Source organism: Protopterus annectens, chromosome 13.part0 (genome assembly GCF_019279795.1).
Source record: "Protopterus annectens isolate FY-2018-M chromosome 13.part0, PAN1.0, whole genome shotgun sequence".
Classification (NCBI taxonomy): domain Eukaryota; kingdom Metazoa; phylum Chordata; order Ceratodontiformes; family Protopteridae; genus Protopterus; species Protopterus annectens.
Window position 1 is genome coordinate 996,101,624 of NC_056747.1, and position 16,647 is coordinate 996,118,270.

Here is a 16,647-nt window from a genome sequence, read left to right on the forward strand (position 1 = left end):
TTCTTGCTAGAAGCTGTACATGAAAAGATTTTGAGCCCCTTAAAAAGTTCTCAAACCAGTAGAAGATTTAAAACATTTCAGAAGAATTTGCCTTTCGTCAGTTTTCTTCGAAGAAAGTTTATTTAGAATAATGTTTTCATCTTATAAGCTTCATCAAATCTAAAAGATTTATGCTATTGGCTCTAAGTGGAAAGATTTTGATCCCTTTAAATAGTTCCTAAACCAGTAGAAGCTTTAATAAATTTTGGAAAAATTCACCTTTAGTCAGTTTTCTTCAAAGTTTATTCAGATTAGCACTTTCATCGCATAGGCTTCGTTAGATCCAAAAGTTTTATGGTAGAAGCTCTACATGACATGTCTTTGATCCCGTTAAAGGTTCTTAAACCAATCAAGGTTGCAATAAATTCCAATAAAATTTGCCTGTAGTCGCTTTTCTTCAAAGAAAATGTATTCAGATTAGTGTTTTTATCTTATAGGCTTTCTCAGATCCAAAATGTTTGTGCTATCTTGATCCCTTTAAGAAAGTTCTTAAACCATTAGAAGCTTTAATAAAATTCATCTTTAGTTAGTTTTCTTCAAAGAAAGCTTATTTAGATTAGTACTTTCATCTTACAGGCTTCAGCAGATCCACAGAAACATTCCTAGAAAATGCAGCAGGTTATGGTAGGCAGGAAGGAAATAATACCTCAAATAGACAGTTGTCATCCCTTGGAATATCATGATGGGCAGCTGTGGAACGTTATGCAGCAAACAGTTTATAACGACCATGAGGTAGGTGAAGAATATGAAAAAAAAAACAAGTTAAAATGTCAGGAAGCTGCATAGGGACTAGCTACATGCTTAGACAGACTTAACTGACCATTTCTTTTCTTTTATCAGCATTGTTTTATATATGTAAATATTAAAAAAATATGCCTAATGGGCAATTTAACAAGATACTATAACTGAATGAACAGATGTTCAGATAAGCAAATATTTAATATATGTTGATTTCCATTTCAGTTTGAAGCATTGAATCAAGAAGTGTCTATTAACACTACAGCCCTCAATACTAGCAAAAATGAAGTCACTGAGCTGAAACGTACAATCCAGACACTGGAAATTGAACTGCAGTCCCTCATCAGCATGGTAAGTAAGCAGATTATTTGCTGTTGTGTGCATCTGTAACTACTAGATGCCTTTCTGTAGAGCCTAGAAATATGTATTTATAATGCATACCTACTAACTATATTCTTCAGACTTGTATATCAATTAGACATGGCAGATGAAAGGATGCGGTGTTATATGACAACTAACACAATACCCCATTTGCATGGACATCTGAACCTCCTATTCTAAAGCAATATTTAGCTATCAGAGGTCCCAGGATCTGCTTTTGGATGACATCATGATTTGTCGCACCTGAGAGCTTGTTTTAGATAAACGTTTCTTCCTTTTGCAGTGCTGCCTTACTACATTTCAAAGGTCATGAAAAGCTCTTCTGAGATGCAGCTCTCTCACCAAGTAAAACTTCACACCACATAGAGTTTAAGCAGTGCTGTTATATCAAAGTGAGCAGAAAGGATAATGTACCAGATGGTAACAAAACGTAGGAGAAAAATGCTGAAGTCAGAGCAACATATGCATTACAGGGGAGCTCAGTGTTGGTGAAAAACTTGTAATGATGCCCAAATGTTCTGCTGCAGGTGATGTAAAATATTATGGAGCAGATTAAATATAATTTATGCTTATTGATTGTTTGACTGAAGCATGTAAAATCATCCACTGGGGTAACCAGGGAAACGGTTCCAAAATATAAGGCCAAATAACATCAACTAAAGAAAATATAAAAACGCAAGTTAAAGATTACTGGTGAAACAAGCAGCATTACAACTTCATAACAGGAGATCTTCTTGTTTAATTCTTGGTTGAGGAGCCTTTTGTGCAGAGTTTGAATATCCTTTCTGTGTTTTTGTCTTCTTGCCCCACTGGATACTCTGTTTTTTTTTTCATATCTCCCCAAACTATGCAGGGAATGAATTGGTGAGCTTCTAAACTGCCAGTAGGTGTGTCTGTTTAGTGTGAGTGAGTGAGTGAGTGAGTGAGTGAGTGAGTGAGTGAGTGAGTGAGTGAGTGAGTGAGTGAGTGAGTGAGCGAGCGAGTGAGTGAGTGACTACGTTATTGAGTCACTGAGTTACTGAGTGAACATACAGCATTAAAACAGCACCCAGTCCAGAAAAAGCTACAAAGCTTTGTGCCCCCTCATCCCAACTACAAGGGGATGTTCTGGCATCTCTACAACCCTGTAAAGGATAAAGGTCGTTAATGGAAAAAAAAGATGGATGAATGAAGATGGATGGAAGTTAAACATTAAAAATATATAGTCATGACAGATACAAATGCAAAAATAACAATAGCAGTGAAAGAAGCACTTTATTCCAACATAATAGAATAGATGAACAGAGAAAACAGACTCTGTAGATATATATGTTGCATATTCTAAAGAAAATATTCAGTATAGAGGCAGCCTTGAAAAATTTTATGAAAACAGACAGAATTATAGCTAAACCACTCTAATTGTTTTATGCCAAAATTACTTTAATATTGTGAATAAAGCAATCAGACAACCTACGATCTCTAGAAGGAAGGAGTGAAGATAATGTTTCTGTGAAGCAGTTATGAATACCAAAACACAGAAGCTTGTTTGTTTATATATTTATTTATATACTGTTAAACATCAGACAATCTGTAACTTTAAAATAAATCTGGCCACTTGTTAGGCAATATATCACTATAATAAGCTGATCTACCATTTATATGCAAGTTTAGAAACTAACTCTGTTTGTTGTCATGGAAATGGAATGTTGTAACTCCTAAATATAACAGATGAAAAAGCAAGGTGGAAATCCATGTTATGTGTGAAGTGTCCAAGGCCATGCAATATGTAAACACACACACACACACACACACATACACACACACACACACACACACACACACACACACACACACACACACACACACACACACACACACACACACACACACACACACACACACACACACACACACACACATACATACACACACACACAGACACACGCACGAGGACACAGACACACAGACACACACACACACACACACACACACACACACACACACACACACACACTCATACACACACACACACACACACACACACACACACACACACACACACACACACACACACACACACATACATACACACACACACAGACACACGCACGAGGACACAGACACACACACACACACACACACACACACACAAATGCACAAACTTCTGTCCTGATGCAGCTTTCCTTAATTTAATTCTCAACATAGCAGAGTAAGCTAAAAAATAATAAAAAATGTCATATATTTGAAAAAGTCATGGTTTCAGTAAAAGGATTCATGTTGATAATCTGACTGCCAAACTGCTGAGTGTCAGAACATTATATTTAAACCAATGAAAGCACCTTAGAATGGAAAAAGTCACATAGGTAGTTACAAGGTATGCAGTTAAGGAGGTCATTAAGCAGCCTAGCCCAGTTTTACAAGGGCACATGTCTGCTAAGTGACTTGCTCGGGTAAATTAAGGCTGTGGGACTCAAACCATAAACTACAGGTAACTGACTATTAACAGTTTTAATCCTTGCTGGTTAACTGCCACACAGACCCACCTCAGTAGGGAACAAGTATCAGTACTGGGGGCATCTTGCACTACAGTTTGATGCTCTGTCACAGAACTCCACACCTTCTTTGACAACTGTGCTTGAAATGAAAATATCAAACATGCACTAAAACAAATTAAACATGCCATGTAAATGTGCTTTCCAGCAAGTCATTCCCAACCCCTCTCCCCTTCTATGGTCATTTAGGGCAGTGCACAGCTCAACCAAATGTACTATTTGGAAACAGCACCGTCTGATTCAACATAAATGTAATAAGAATACTTCAATAATGAATAGCTTCTTTTGAGTTGTGATTCTGTGTCTAAAAATTACATGAAAGACATTTGGCAATCAAGCATTTGATGCCTGCCAAGCTTCCTCATTGAAAACCTGCCTAGTTAACTAAACATTCTTCAAATTAGATATGTCATCCCAGAAGATTTAGGTCCAAAGACAAATTAATTCATTACTAGTAAGATGATCATTATCAACATTTTCTCTTAACTTTAAATTGATTTTAATTTCAGAAAGACTAGAAGAACTTGTAAGACAACATAACCCATTCAATATTTCTTTTAAAACGTCCACACTGTATTTACAGAACTGATTTCTATGAATTGCTGAAATGTTCATGCATTAGGATATAACAGTGAACCATTTCATAATATGAAATCATTTTAACTCTAGCTGGTAAACTAGCTGAAAATATATTTACTAAGACCTGGCATGTGAAGGCTCAGAGTTTCATGTTACAGCTTCCTAGAACTTTCGAGCAACAAGGCAATATGTTATGGCTTTTATTTTGTATTTTTCCTTTTGACTGTTTTATAACTAGGTAATTTTGCAGAAACAATGTAATTTTTACATGAGAGATGTAGCAGAAAAACTTTCAATAATTTTTTCAGTGCTTGATGGTCTACAAGTGACACATGATAGGATTCAAATTCAGGTATTCTTTACCTCTGTGATGTACCTTCTCACTCATGTCTCAAACAGTGAGAAAAAGAGAGAGAGAGAAAACTAGGGACAGATCTAGCACAAGGCAAACTATGCAACTGCCTAGGACCCAATGCCAGCTGGGTGCACAGTCTGGCCTTAAAAATTATAAAAAAAAAATGCTCCATTACATTCTAGGAGATTTGTTTCACTTCCTTCAGCCTAGAAGCATTTCTGCTGTGAGATCAGCACTGGAGCTTGATCTTTAGCTATGCTATTAGTAAAGCAATTTGTTTTCTAGGATGTTTGTTTTTGTTATTAAGTAGTACTGCACACAGGGTACTGGACTTCACTCCTGCAAGATATTGGAATGGGATTTTTTTTGCATTATATGAGAAAGATTTTTGCAGAACCGTCTGTGTGTGTGTGTGTGTGTGTGTGTGTGTGTGTGTGTGTGTGTGTGTGTGTGTGTGTGTGTGTGCGCGCATCTTTATAACTTAGAAAATACATATTTTTAATCCACCATATCCCAAGAGCACTGTCTGGTTAAGTGACTTGCTCAAAGTCACAAAACGTAGACAAATGGGCTAGAAATCATATCCTTGGCTACAGGAAGCAGCTCCTTATGAGCTTAGGGCCTTAATACACTACAGTAAATGCCGGAACTTCCTTTATGTCTTAATTTTCTGACAAATTACTGAAGATGACAGTCGGTCAATAATGCTAGTCATTAAACTTTCATAGTTGTTCAGAAAATGATGTCTGGCACTTACAGCTCTGAGATATTAACAAGCTGATTCCTATTGTCAAAACCATTTGAATCCCTTCAGATAATGATTCTGGGTCATCCCTCAATAGGGACACTTTGTACAGTGAGCAAGTAACTAAAAGAAAATGCATTTAAAAAAAAAAACAGACCTTTGTTCCCTCATTATTTTTAGCTATACCCAAAATTCTTAAGCAAAGAAATGGAGAGGTGTTTCTGTCCATCCCTTGTAAAATTTGTGGCTTTTTGGTAAATTACGGTGGATTGCATATAAGTAATGACAGCCACAAGTTTCAGATGTTGTATCCTTCAGAAAATGCTTGCTAAGAAAAAGCTTTTTATTCTAGCAAATTTCCAAGTATATAAGAAAAACATTTAAAATCTGTTCTTGATGTATGGGTCTTTGTCTCTGATTTGAACTAGGGTGTTGAGAGGGGTTCCAATGTATGGTTTTGACAGCAGAGCTGAGATACAGTTTTGGCCCATTATTTATGAATGCATTAATTCACTTGTTCTCAAGCCAATATCTTAGATGTATAGTCATGCAAGTGGCTGAAATTGATGGTTATGTGTCTCCATACAGATACTTGGTTCCAGCAACCCACAATAGTTATGGTGTAAAGAAAGAAAGGAGATGATTGTAGTAAACACAAATTTCATTAATATGAGCCAAGTTCTTTGGTAAGATCCTTAGTTTCCTTGTTTTGTTGACTGCTGCCAATGTATTTGTCTGTGAATAAAATGGACAGCATACAGTCTTTTGAGTTTAATGTTAGTAATTTATTTGTGAATACAATTTTAATTAACCTTGTTTTTCACATGCACATTGGTGTGAAAGGTATTGTGTTTGGACTACAGCAGTCTATCTTGTGCTTAGTCTAGATAAGCTCAGCTGTGAGCTCCTTCAGCAATGCAGGGTTGATTCCTCTGCCCTTATTTGTCTAATGTAACTGAGACCAAGTCACTTCACGACATAATACTTCTAGGCTGCCCTGGAAAAAGAACACTTGACTCCAGTGGGCTGTCTCAAGCTATTAGCAGATGCATTGCACATTTGCATTTTGAATTCCTGCACTCTTCACATAGATGCTAATCAGTGCTTCACTATATAGTCAGCACCTTTTGTGGTTTTATCGATTGCCAAATGCATTTTCAGTAAATGTGAGTTTCGAAGGAAGAGCTGTTTACTGTTGCTCGTGTTATTTGTTTTCAGTTGTTTTGTTTAGCAAAGTTTTTGCTGTAAAATTTCAAATAACTGTTTTAAATTAAATTCAAATTCCTAGGATTATTGTAGAAGTAAAAAAAAAAAAATAGATAAAAAAGAGTATGCACACTGACAGGTTTGAACACTGTTATTCTGGTAAATAAAGCCAAGGAATGGGGTTTTAGTATGACTGCTGGGAGGACAGTCAATTACCCTGCCCAGTGCCCCATTTGATCATGATCCAGCTCTGGATGAAGCAGAATGCAGGTCTGGATAACTTGCAGCCATAATATTTTCAATAAATCAGAAAGGAGTCTGATTGATCCCCTACTCTGCAGATGAGGATAATCCCAAATAACAGACAAGAAATATACAGAAAACTATAGATTTCTTAATGCTGTGTTTGTGCTAGGTTAACTAATTTATTCACGGATCAGTGGAGTTATTATGGTATTCAGTATGAACAACAGTTTGTACAGCTTGTAAATTAAAAAGATAAGCCTAGATTTGTGGCAGGAACTAAGATTTCATTATATCAATGTTTATTTTTTTCATTGACAGAAAAACTAAGTTGGCAGACAAGTGTAGTACACTTTATTTCTGTTTCAGTCAGACCTAATTTCATGAATTGCAGAACACTCCTGACACATTCCACTGTGTACATAAACTGATAGGGAAACTGCTTGAAGAATACACAGTGGAGGGAGAAGATAAATGTGATTGATTTTGTTATGAATTGGAAGCCATGGCTAGGGTACAAAATGCCCTTGCCTGTTTTGTAGCCTCCTTAAGTTATTTAGTAACATTGTTGAAAATATATTAGAAGCAAGTTGAATGTTTTTGTACACAAGATGCAAAGCTATGGTTACAGAAAAGGATCTAGTGTTTGCATTTTCAAACTAATTACCCATATCTGCTGATTGTTCATCAAAGGACAACACACTGATAAAGCAAAGAGGAAGGAAAAGCAAAACAGTACACAGCAATAGAACAAGGCTGAAACTGGTATCATGTTCAAATATTTAAGACATTAGAATTGTAATTCAGCCAAGGGCTGAGACCAGAATTGATCATATCTAATCAGTGCACTTACCCCATAAATAAATTCAACTAACTAAATAAATAATCCTGTCTCTGGACCATTGCGAGGTCAATTCGGAATGGCTGTGTATGATGTAGAATGTGCAAGTTAGATGTAAAACAAATGTCACAGTATAGTGTTACAATTTTCAAACAGAATGATGTAGAACATAAGACAACCATCTGAAGGCACTGAGCACTGGGAAATGTTGCTTTATATCACAGATGTATACAGAAACAAATCACCCCCCAAGGGCAGAGATTTCAGATACTTCAGCCAAGTCTTTGAAGAAAGTAGAAGGTCTGTGGGGTCTGTGTTCCTTGGATTTGCTGTGGAGATTTCTTTCTGGGTGGTCCTATTTTTTCCTCACCTTGAAGGCAGGTAGTTAGTGAGGTGTGTTGTGAGTGTATGTGTAGTCTGTGATCGACTAGTGTCCTTGCCCTACCAGAATTAATATTTTTGCCTCATGCCCACTGAGTATCAGGATAAGCTACAGTTGTCCTGAGACCTTGACCTTGAACTAGATAATGAGAATCGGGCAATGAATGAACTGGGATATTCACAGACATAGTGGACATACCTGGTCCACTGTAATGGCTGTAGGAAGAGTCATAAATCCAAGTAGTGCTCTGACTACTATGGTTCACATTACAATACACATGCCAGAACCCTCAAGTAGGTAAAGTGTGGGTCCCGCATACGCGCATGTATGAGTGTGTGTGTGTGTGTGTGTGAGAGAGACAGAAAAGAGTGTCAGCCTCTGTTTGTCTACATATGTGACAGTTTGTCTGTTTGCATGCATGTGTGTATGTGTCTGTGTATCACCCTGTGGAGGGGCAATTACTGCACAGGAGTACAGGTGATGTCGCTGTATGATGACCATGGACTGCAGTTCACTATCTGGTCTCGATGTCATCCAGCGTGGTAGGAATACTACTTAGCTTTATGAATCTTCTGGTAGGAGATCACTCCCTAACTTTATCTGTTTTTGTCTCTCTGGTTAATGGGATATTGGCTCAGCTTATGTTTGCAGATTTCCACAGTCACTCGTGAGACTAACTCAGAAAAGATTCTGTGCAGGCTGTCAGGACCACAGGGGGGAACAAAACAGTAATTAACTTTGTATGTCTGTAAATAGCCTGAGTACAGCTGCTGCTCCCATTGGCAAGAGGTCAGTTACATAGCCATGTTTTCGAGGGTGGGCTATGTTTAGTTGTGGCAGTTCACCTGTCAGCACTGCAGCACAATGCCACATTTCCCTTTATATCTCTTATTTTTCTTCCTTCATAGCAGTAGCCCCCTTTCAGGGAATGGTGATATTGTTGCACAACTATGTTATGCTGAGTAAGTAGTCTCTAATTCTTGCACGGTGAGTGCACTACTGCTGCATTCATACAGTGTTATCCACCACTGCACTACTATAACTTCCCCACTACAAAGTAGGGTCCACCATTCACTGATTTGTGAAATGAGGACTAGGTCACAGATACACATTTACATACCAGCTGTGTCTTTATCACATACACATTTCTGTATATTCTATCTCCATACCATACAAAAGGGGCTGAGAAACTATTATGTAGTACATGGAGCACCATATATATGCTGTGATAACAGTTCAATAGCATCCTGGTTCAGCACTACTCAAGCGTGAGACACAATCTTAACAACATTTGCTTAATTGTTAATTTCTGCTTCTGGCACAAACAACTGACAGCACCAGCCAGTAAACAAAACAAGAGTAACATTAAATGGCTTCATTTCAGCTCTGTTTCTGTCTCTTCTCTCTTTTACATTACAACCACTATATCAGAACCAACTGATTTCTGAGACAAGGAATAGGCAAAGAAATAGACCATATCCCCACTGCTTTACTGGCTTTTAAAGCTGGCACAACACATTTTTTTCAACTTTTCTGTAATTGCTAGTACTTGGGGCTCCATGCACTACAAATAATTTTGATCAGATCTTCTGAAGATAACTTATTATTATGTGTTCTCAGTGTGGATTCTGAGATTCACCTCTCAAGCTTCACTCTCAAAGTGGATTTCTTGGTATCGATATCTTGAACACATAATAAGCATGTTATAATCAGAAACCCAATCACAGTCCTCTATGCATTACATGGCACAGGATACCTGGGCTTTACTCCATACCAGCCCTGTGTATTTACACCTAATGTTTATGAATAATGGCAGAATTTCTCATAAAAAAATATTTTTCTGAGTTACAGGTAAGTGCAGTATTTTTTATAATCCATTTCTGGTATTTTATTGTATTTTTCCTTAGTACGACATCATTAGATATGGATATCACTTCACAACGTATGCAATGTGAGTTTCACGTCTATTTTAGGTGCTTGAGGTTATTTGAATAAATAAACATTCCAACAATTTCACAGATGTTTGCGGTAAGGTCCCTGTCTTGCTGATTATGTCTTAACTCTGGGTGCAATGCATAGACAGGATATGCAGTGCATGGGGTTAGTGTTCTGGGAAATGCACTGAAAAAGGGCAGACATACTGTATGAAAAAGAATGCTCCTAAGATTGATATGGCTTCTTGTCTTTTAATTTCTCCAAATCTTTTGGGTTTTTAATATCATGACAGGAAAAGACCCCATTCCTAAGTCAAAGTACAATTAAAGTTCATGAAATTAGTATTGTTTTAATCTTTGATGTCAGCCAAAAGTGCTCTTCACAGCCCCTGCAATGTGCCCAGTAATGATTCCTTCTGCAATTCATGCAAAGTTACATGGATTGGTAACATATCTAAATATGACTGTAGATTATTTTTTATAATATCCATTGCTACTATTGGAACTGTCTGGTATCTTTCTTCTACATTGCTCTTGTTTCTGCCTGCAGATCCTGATATTTTATGACTTTGTGTCTCTCTGTACGCAAGGCACTGTAGTCATTGGGTGTGGCAAATCTAATGACCAGTGCTAGTCTTGCCTTCTTTTCTTGGACCACTATATCCAGTTTTCTAGCATCTATCTTTAATGGGTGAGCCCATGTGATATAAACTTCATCATTTTCTATGATGCTTTGTGGGTCATGTTTCCAGTGTTTTTCAGCCACTTCATTATTATAGTGTTTTCACAATCCCCAGTGCAACAATCCTGCCACATTATTATGCCTTTCAGTATACAGTCCATCCGCCATTAGTATGCTGGAATGTGTGTGACTGTTTCCAATTTGGTTTTACAAAAACCTACTGTTGACAGAAACCTGTCTGTTTCTCCCACATGTTCAATAGACTTTTATAAACCAGTGTGTACATAGCCCACTCTCTTGGGCTGCCAATATTAACCTTTCATCTCTTGGTTTGAATCCTCCTCTCCTTAACCATTCCTGCATCCATTCCTGATCAACATAAGGTTCTTCCTGGAGTTTTCTGTACATGCAACTATATTTATGCTTTTTTCACGTCTTGCCTTCTCATCTAGTCCTTTACCTTATATTCATTCTTTTGTTTTATAACACATTCAATTGCTGCCTGATTTTAATCTATTTCTGGTTTAATTTCCATTCCTGCTTGACGCCGATATGCTTATGCTAAATTAAGCAGAGAAGTCATCTTAGATTTATTCTCCTCATGTTTCAAAACGTTCACTACATTTGGGTCTTGTGAGGTCAGCAGATATGTGTGGAGAGCAATAATTACAGATCTGTACATGTAATCAATTTCAAGGCGGCCCATCCCTCCTTCAAAATGAGGAATATATAATCTATGGTGTTCACTGATTTTTATAAATCATCTGGTGAGCATGAAGCATCCTTCTTGTTTTCCTATGTAGACCTGTGTAGACTATGTTATGCTGAGTGAGTAGTCATTATTTCTTAGAGGGTAGCACTGTTGTATTTATTGAGTGTTATCCACAACAGCACCTCTACAACTTCCCTTCCCAAGTACTCCTCAGAAATGTCTGAATAGCACAGCTATTACAATACAAAGTTAGCAATGTAGAAAACCAAAGATGTCACCTAACATGGTGCTACAATATTGTTGCTGTCACCTATCACTGGGCATTATGTTCAGCAGTCAGGGCACAGGAAGGCATACTTCCTCTATCAGTGTCAACATAAAGCAAATGGAAATGAATCCCCAGAATCATACAGGATGAGAAAGACATACTATATGACTTCTATAGATGTGTATATCCTCATATACTTGGTCACAGAACATGTGAAGAAATGTAAAAGATCTATAAAATATTACTACAAACCAATGCTTCTCTTGTTAGAACATAACTACATCCTCAGTAATCTAATAAGCAAGTGTGGGCTATTCTCCATGTAGAAAACACCACCATGGTGTTGAAACATAGTAGGACATTGACATCACAGAAAGAGAACCAGTCAGTAATGAGTTGTAGATGGAGCCTTGCACACATGAATGGGTAATGTACTGCAGACATGGCCAAAATTTAATGAGCTGTTTGACCCATTCCTGTACACTTGGAATTCCACATTGGTATAGTGCCTGCTACATATGTGCACATAATTTTGTTCTTGAATCATATTCCCTCAAGTACTAGGTCCTATAATGGATGAGCCTTGCACTTTTGAATCATAGTCCCCTCAGTACTGTATTACCTAAAGGATCTGTCTTACATCTCTAATTATAATCATGTGAAAAGCAGTCCTCGGTGCACCTCCACAGCTTTAGTTGCACTCTTCTGAAGAACTTTTTTAAAAATTATTCAAAACAAACTTTTAATGGAAACAATGACAGTAAAAACAGCCACAGTCAAACTTTAGCATGGAGAGCTATAACAACAGATAAGCGCTTTCGACAATGAGCTTTCATCAGATCATGATTTATTCTTGCTCTCCTCCTAGAGTAAAAGTGAGAACTAGCCAATGAGGGCTAGGATAGTAAACACACCTACCCATTATCCAATTAGGAAATTAACCAATTGCCAGTTTCCTAAGGACCAGCCTCCTAGCTTGCACCATGGATACTCTCCTTTTCTTAAGGATTGGCTTAAGTGGTACTATGCTATTCAGCCCAGGTGGCCGATCAGCCCTCAGGTTCAAAATCCAGCTAGTTTCACAAAGCTCAGAATGGTTGGTAATGTCTTCATCCCTAACAGTATAGAGTACACATTGAACCACTTTAAACATAAATCTATGTGTAACTGTACAGAAATATGCAGGTCAAGTTCATTATTAAGATCTAAGTTGCAAATATCCCTAAGATGACAAAGTATTCTATCTTTCAAGTGCTGATCAGTCTTGCCAATGTAAAAAGCTTCACAATGGCTGCACATCATGAGATAGACTAAGTGCCGACTATCACAGTCTGCATATACTTTAAATACATAGTTTTTCTTCAATTTAGGATGTGTAAAAGTGTTGCTACTATCAATGAGCGGGCAAGCTTTGCATCTTGTAAATTTGAAAGTCCCTTTCCTGTCCCAGATCTTGTTGGAGCTAAATCCATTTTTATTACAGAGCAATCTTTTAATATTTTTCTTGTTTTTAAAAGTGAACTTCGGATGCTCACCTACTATATGCTTTATTTTATCATCTTCCATAAGTATCGGCCAAACCTCCGGATAATATCACAAATCTCTTTGTTATCTATGCTGTATGTAAGTGCACAATTCAAAGTGTTCTTCCTCTCTTTTGTGTTGTTGACATATTTGCTGAAGGGTTCCTTTCTTTTGTAGTATGGTTTATCTTTCCCTTCCCTTATTTCATTATGGTCTGATTTAATTCTTAGATCTTGCATTTTATAGCCTCTGTCTTGTAGATTCTTCTCGAGCTGGAGACACTCTTGATTGAAACCGGCATCATCAGTACAAAGTCTAGAAATCCAAAGTACCTGATTCTCCATGATATTCTTAAATATGTGATTCAGATGCATACTGTTATGTTGCAGATAATGGTTCTTCCATGTTCCTTTTCTATATAAGTTGGTATTAAGTCCCAGATCTTGATGTAAAGATAATTCAACATCTAGAAAATCAATCACTTCTCTGGAGGATTTAACCTTAAATTTCACAAAAGTGGTACTTGAGTTTAAGAACTCCATAAACAGTGCCAGCTGTTCATCATCACCCTGCCACAATATAAAAAATATCATCCACAAAACAGGCATAGTGTAATAGCTGTGAATGCTAAGGGTTATTATCTGTAAAGACATTGTTTTCTTCCCAAAAGGCAAGTACCAGATTGGAATAGTTATCGACACAGCGTGTGTCCATTGCCACACCCCATGTCTGACAATAATAATCTCTGCCATAGACAAAAATGTTTTTCTCTAGGATAAACTCCAGTAAGGTGCACAAAAGATCAGCATTAAAGCCATTCCAGTGTAGGTACTCACAAATTGCTTCAATCCCATAGCTATTGGGAATCACAGTGAACAAACTATTGATGTCCATTGTAACTAAGATGAGATCCGTAGTACTGGTCAAGCGTCTTGTTTTTTCATAGAGATCTGTCAAAAAGCTGCCTGTATCTTTCAGTACTGAACCAGCTTTGGGTAAAACGTTTTTCAGCTCACTTTCCACAAATATTGACAAAGGTTCCAATAACCAACCCCTTCCTGCTACGATAGGTCATAGGGGTGGATTACTAGGGTCTGTATGAATCTTGGTTAGACAACTAACATAGCCGGCATTAGGCACTCATGGAACCCGTGTCCGGAGCCCCTGATCATCTGCCCATAAAAGAGGGCCCCCATCCAGCAGCTGTGGGTTTCTCCTTCTCCATCATTAATTCCTCCTTCCACCACACTTTGTAGATGTCCGAGCGGCTACACGATGTAATTGTGCGATCGCAAACTTTTTTCCGTTTTTTTTTTTTAACTTTGTCTGTAAGCTGCCCTCAATCAGGTCCACTTCAGTGATGCAAGGGACCTGACTGGCTGCAGCAGACATGGAAGTAAGTTGTCTTTTTTTTTTTTTTTTTTGTTAAATGGAGCAATTCTGGGACTTTTCTCCCTATTAGGCATGCTTGTCGATCAGAAGTTGACTTTTGAGAACCACACTAAAACATGTTATCTACAAATAAAATTACTGGTAGTGAATTAAGATTATTTAGAGATAGGAAAGAGTATAAATATAATGAATATAAATATGAATATAATGAAAGAATTGTTTATCAGTTTGGTCAGGCCAGGCCTGAAAGATGAAGCCTTGATGTGGCACCTTTGTAGGAGAGTCATATTCATACAATTGGGCCAGTTCAGAGATAATTCACCAAAAAAGTTTAACAATTCAGAAATATAAAGTATTACGATAGATTAAAATGGTTAAATATAATTTCCTTGTTTTATATAAGGTTAGCGGGAGATGTGGTTATAGTGTAGTATATAAATGATTTCAGGGGCTGCAGAGGTCTTTAGATTGTCAATATAAGCTTTGAATTGTTCCTTGTTTGAGGAACTAATTTTGAAGTGCAGATTGCTGTATACATGAGATTTAGTGATATAGAGAAACATCCACTGAGGTATGTAAGGGGCATGGAAAATGTAGAAAAAGGCAAGGATGGAGGGGAGTCAGAATGTTATGGTACTTAAAACGGTAGTATAGAGAAGCATTTTTTAGGATTTAGCAGAAGTTCAGAGCTGTCTAGCCAAGCTTCAATGAAAGAGAAGGACTTTTGGGTAATTGGGAGTTTAGACAGATTGTTAGCCACAGTGATGCAAACTGATTTACCTGGATGCTGAATGAGGGAAGTATACACCAAGGCTTTGTGGAGGAAATTTAAAAATATATTAAACAGAAGATACATCATTGAGGTACCCCAACCATAAAAGAAGGGATCAAAGGAAGTTAGACCTGATTGCCACTTTACAGTTTGGTGTCTGTTGGCCAAATATCTTTTGAACCTTTGAAGGCTATACTCTTAACTTTTGGAACAGACTATATTTGAGACAGTGTCGAAAACATTCAATAGATCCAAGAATAGTGAGAAAAACATTTTACCATTGTATCTATTACAGTAGATATTACTGACAAAGTCCAAGAGGAAAATTGCTCTGCTGTGATTTAGTCTAAATCTTTTGTGAGTAGGAAATATGATATTATTATCTGTGAGGCATTGGAGCAATTGAGTGCCAACACTTTTTTCTAAGATTTTTGAGAGGGGAGGAAGAATAGTAACTAGCCTATAATTTGATAGCTGTACAGTATCCTCTGGACAACTTAAGTCTAAAGTTAATTACTTTGTGATTTCTTTGCCTGATTTTAAAAAATGTATACATTTTACTCTGGTCAGCTGTCTGCCTGGAAAATACCTACTGGAATCCAACAATGTGTGGAAGGAGGTGCAGCCTGGTATGGCTGGGGTGATCTCCACAGCCTTGTAGCAGGTCCCCATGACTAGACAAATGCCTGCATCCTCCAAGGTGAGGACTGCTTCCAGTGAATGCAGTTTCATTTTAAGACTCCTAGCATTTAGCAACATAACTTTGAGGTTATTTTTAGATGGACTTTTTACATCTGAAATTTTGTCCTTGAGACACTGCCTTAAAACGGCACTATGGGGGTGGCAAGAGCCTTAGCCAGTAGCCGAAATCTCATGGATGACAGATGAAGACCATCTCTGGCAAAGCATCAAGGTATGTCGATCATGTCATCCCAGGCTGACACCAGAAACTAAGTCAATTATTGAAGTCAGTCAGTTTCTGTTTGTATTGAGGCATCATCCTAGATAAAGGTAAAATGTTGCTTAAGGCTAGGGATGTACCTGCCTGAGACATAGTCTGAGAGCTCAGTCATGTCTCTCTTCATATAGTCCAGAGGTACATCTCAATTCATTCACACCAACATGGACTGTGATGGAGTCATAACAGTACTTGTTGTTAAAAGTCTTGAGTGCACCTATGATATGGTGGATCCTGGCACCTGACAGACAGCTGACCGTGACCTTTTCCTTATCCAGCCTGGTGAGAGGGACATCTGTGTAACTCACAATGGAATCACCTAGGACTAATATGTATGATTTTGTGTTTTGCGTTAAGGGCTTGAA

The 16,647-nt window shown here is 37.6% G+C and overlaps 1 protein-coding gene across 1 annotated transcript in view; it reads left to right on the forward strand.

The window, feature by feature from the left end:
- Window positions 1-16,647, forward strand: part of LOC122788058 (keratin, type I cytoskeletal 19-like) — a 230,512-nt gene that overhangs the window by 136,204 nt on the left and 77,661 nt on the right. Inside the window, exon 5 of the mRNA XM_044054979.1 lies at window positions 1,003-1,128. Coding sequence (XP_043910914.1) covers window positions 1,003-1,128 — 126 coding nt within the window. The remainder of the gene's footprint in view (window positions 1-1,002; window positions 1,129-16,647) is intronic.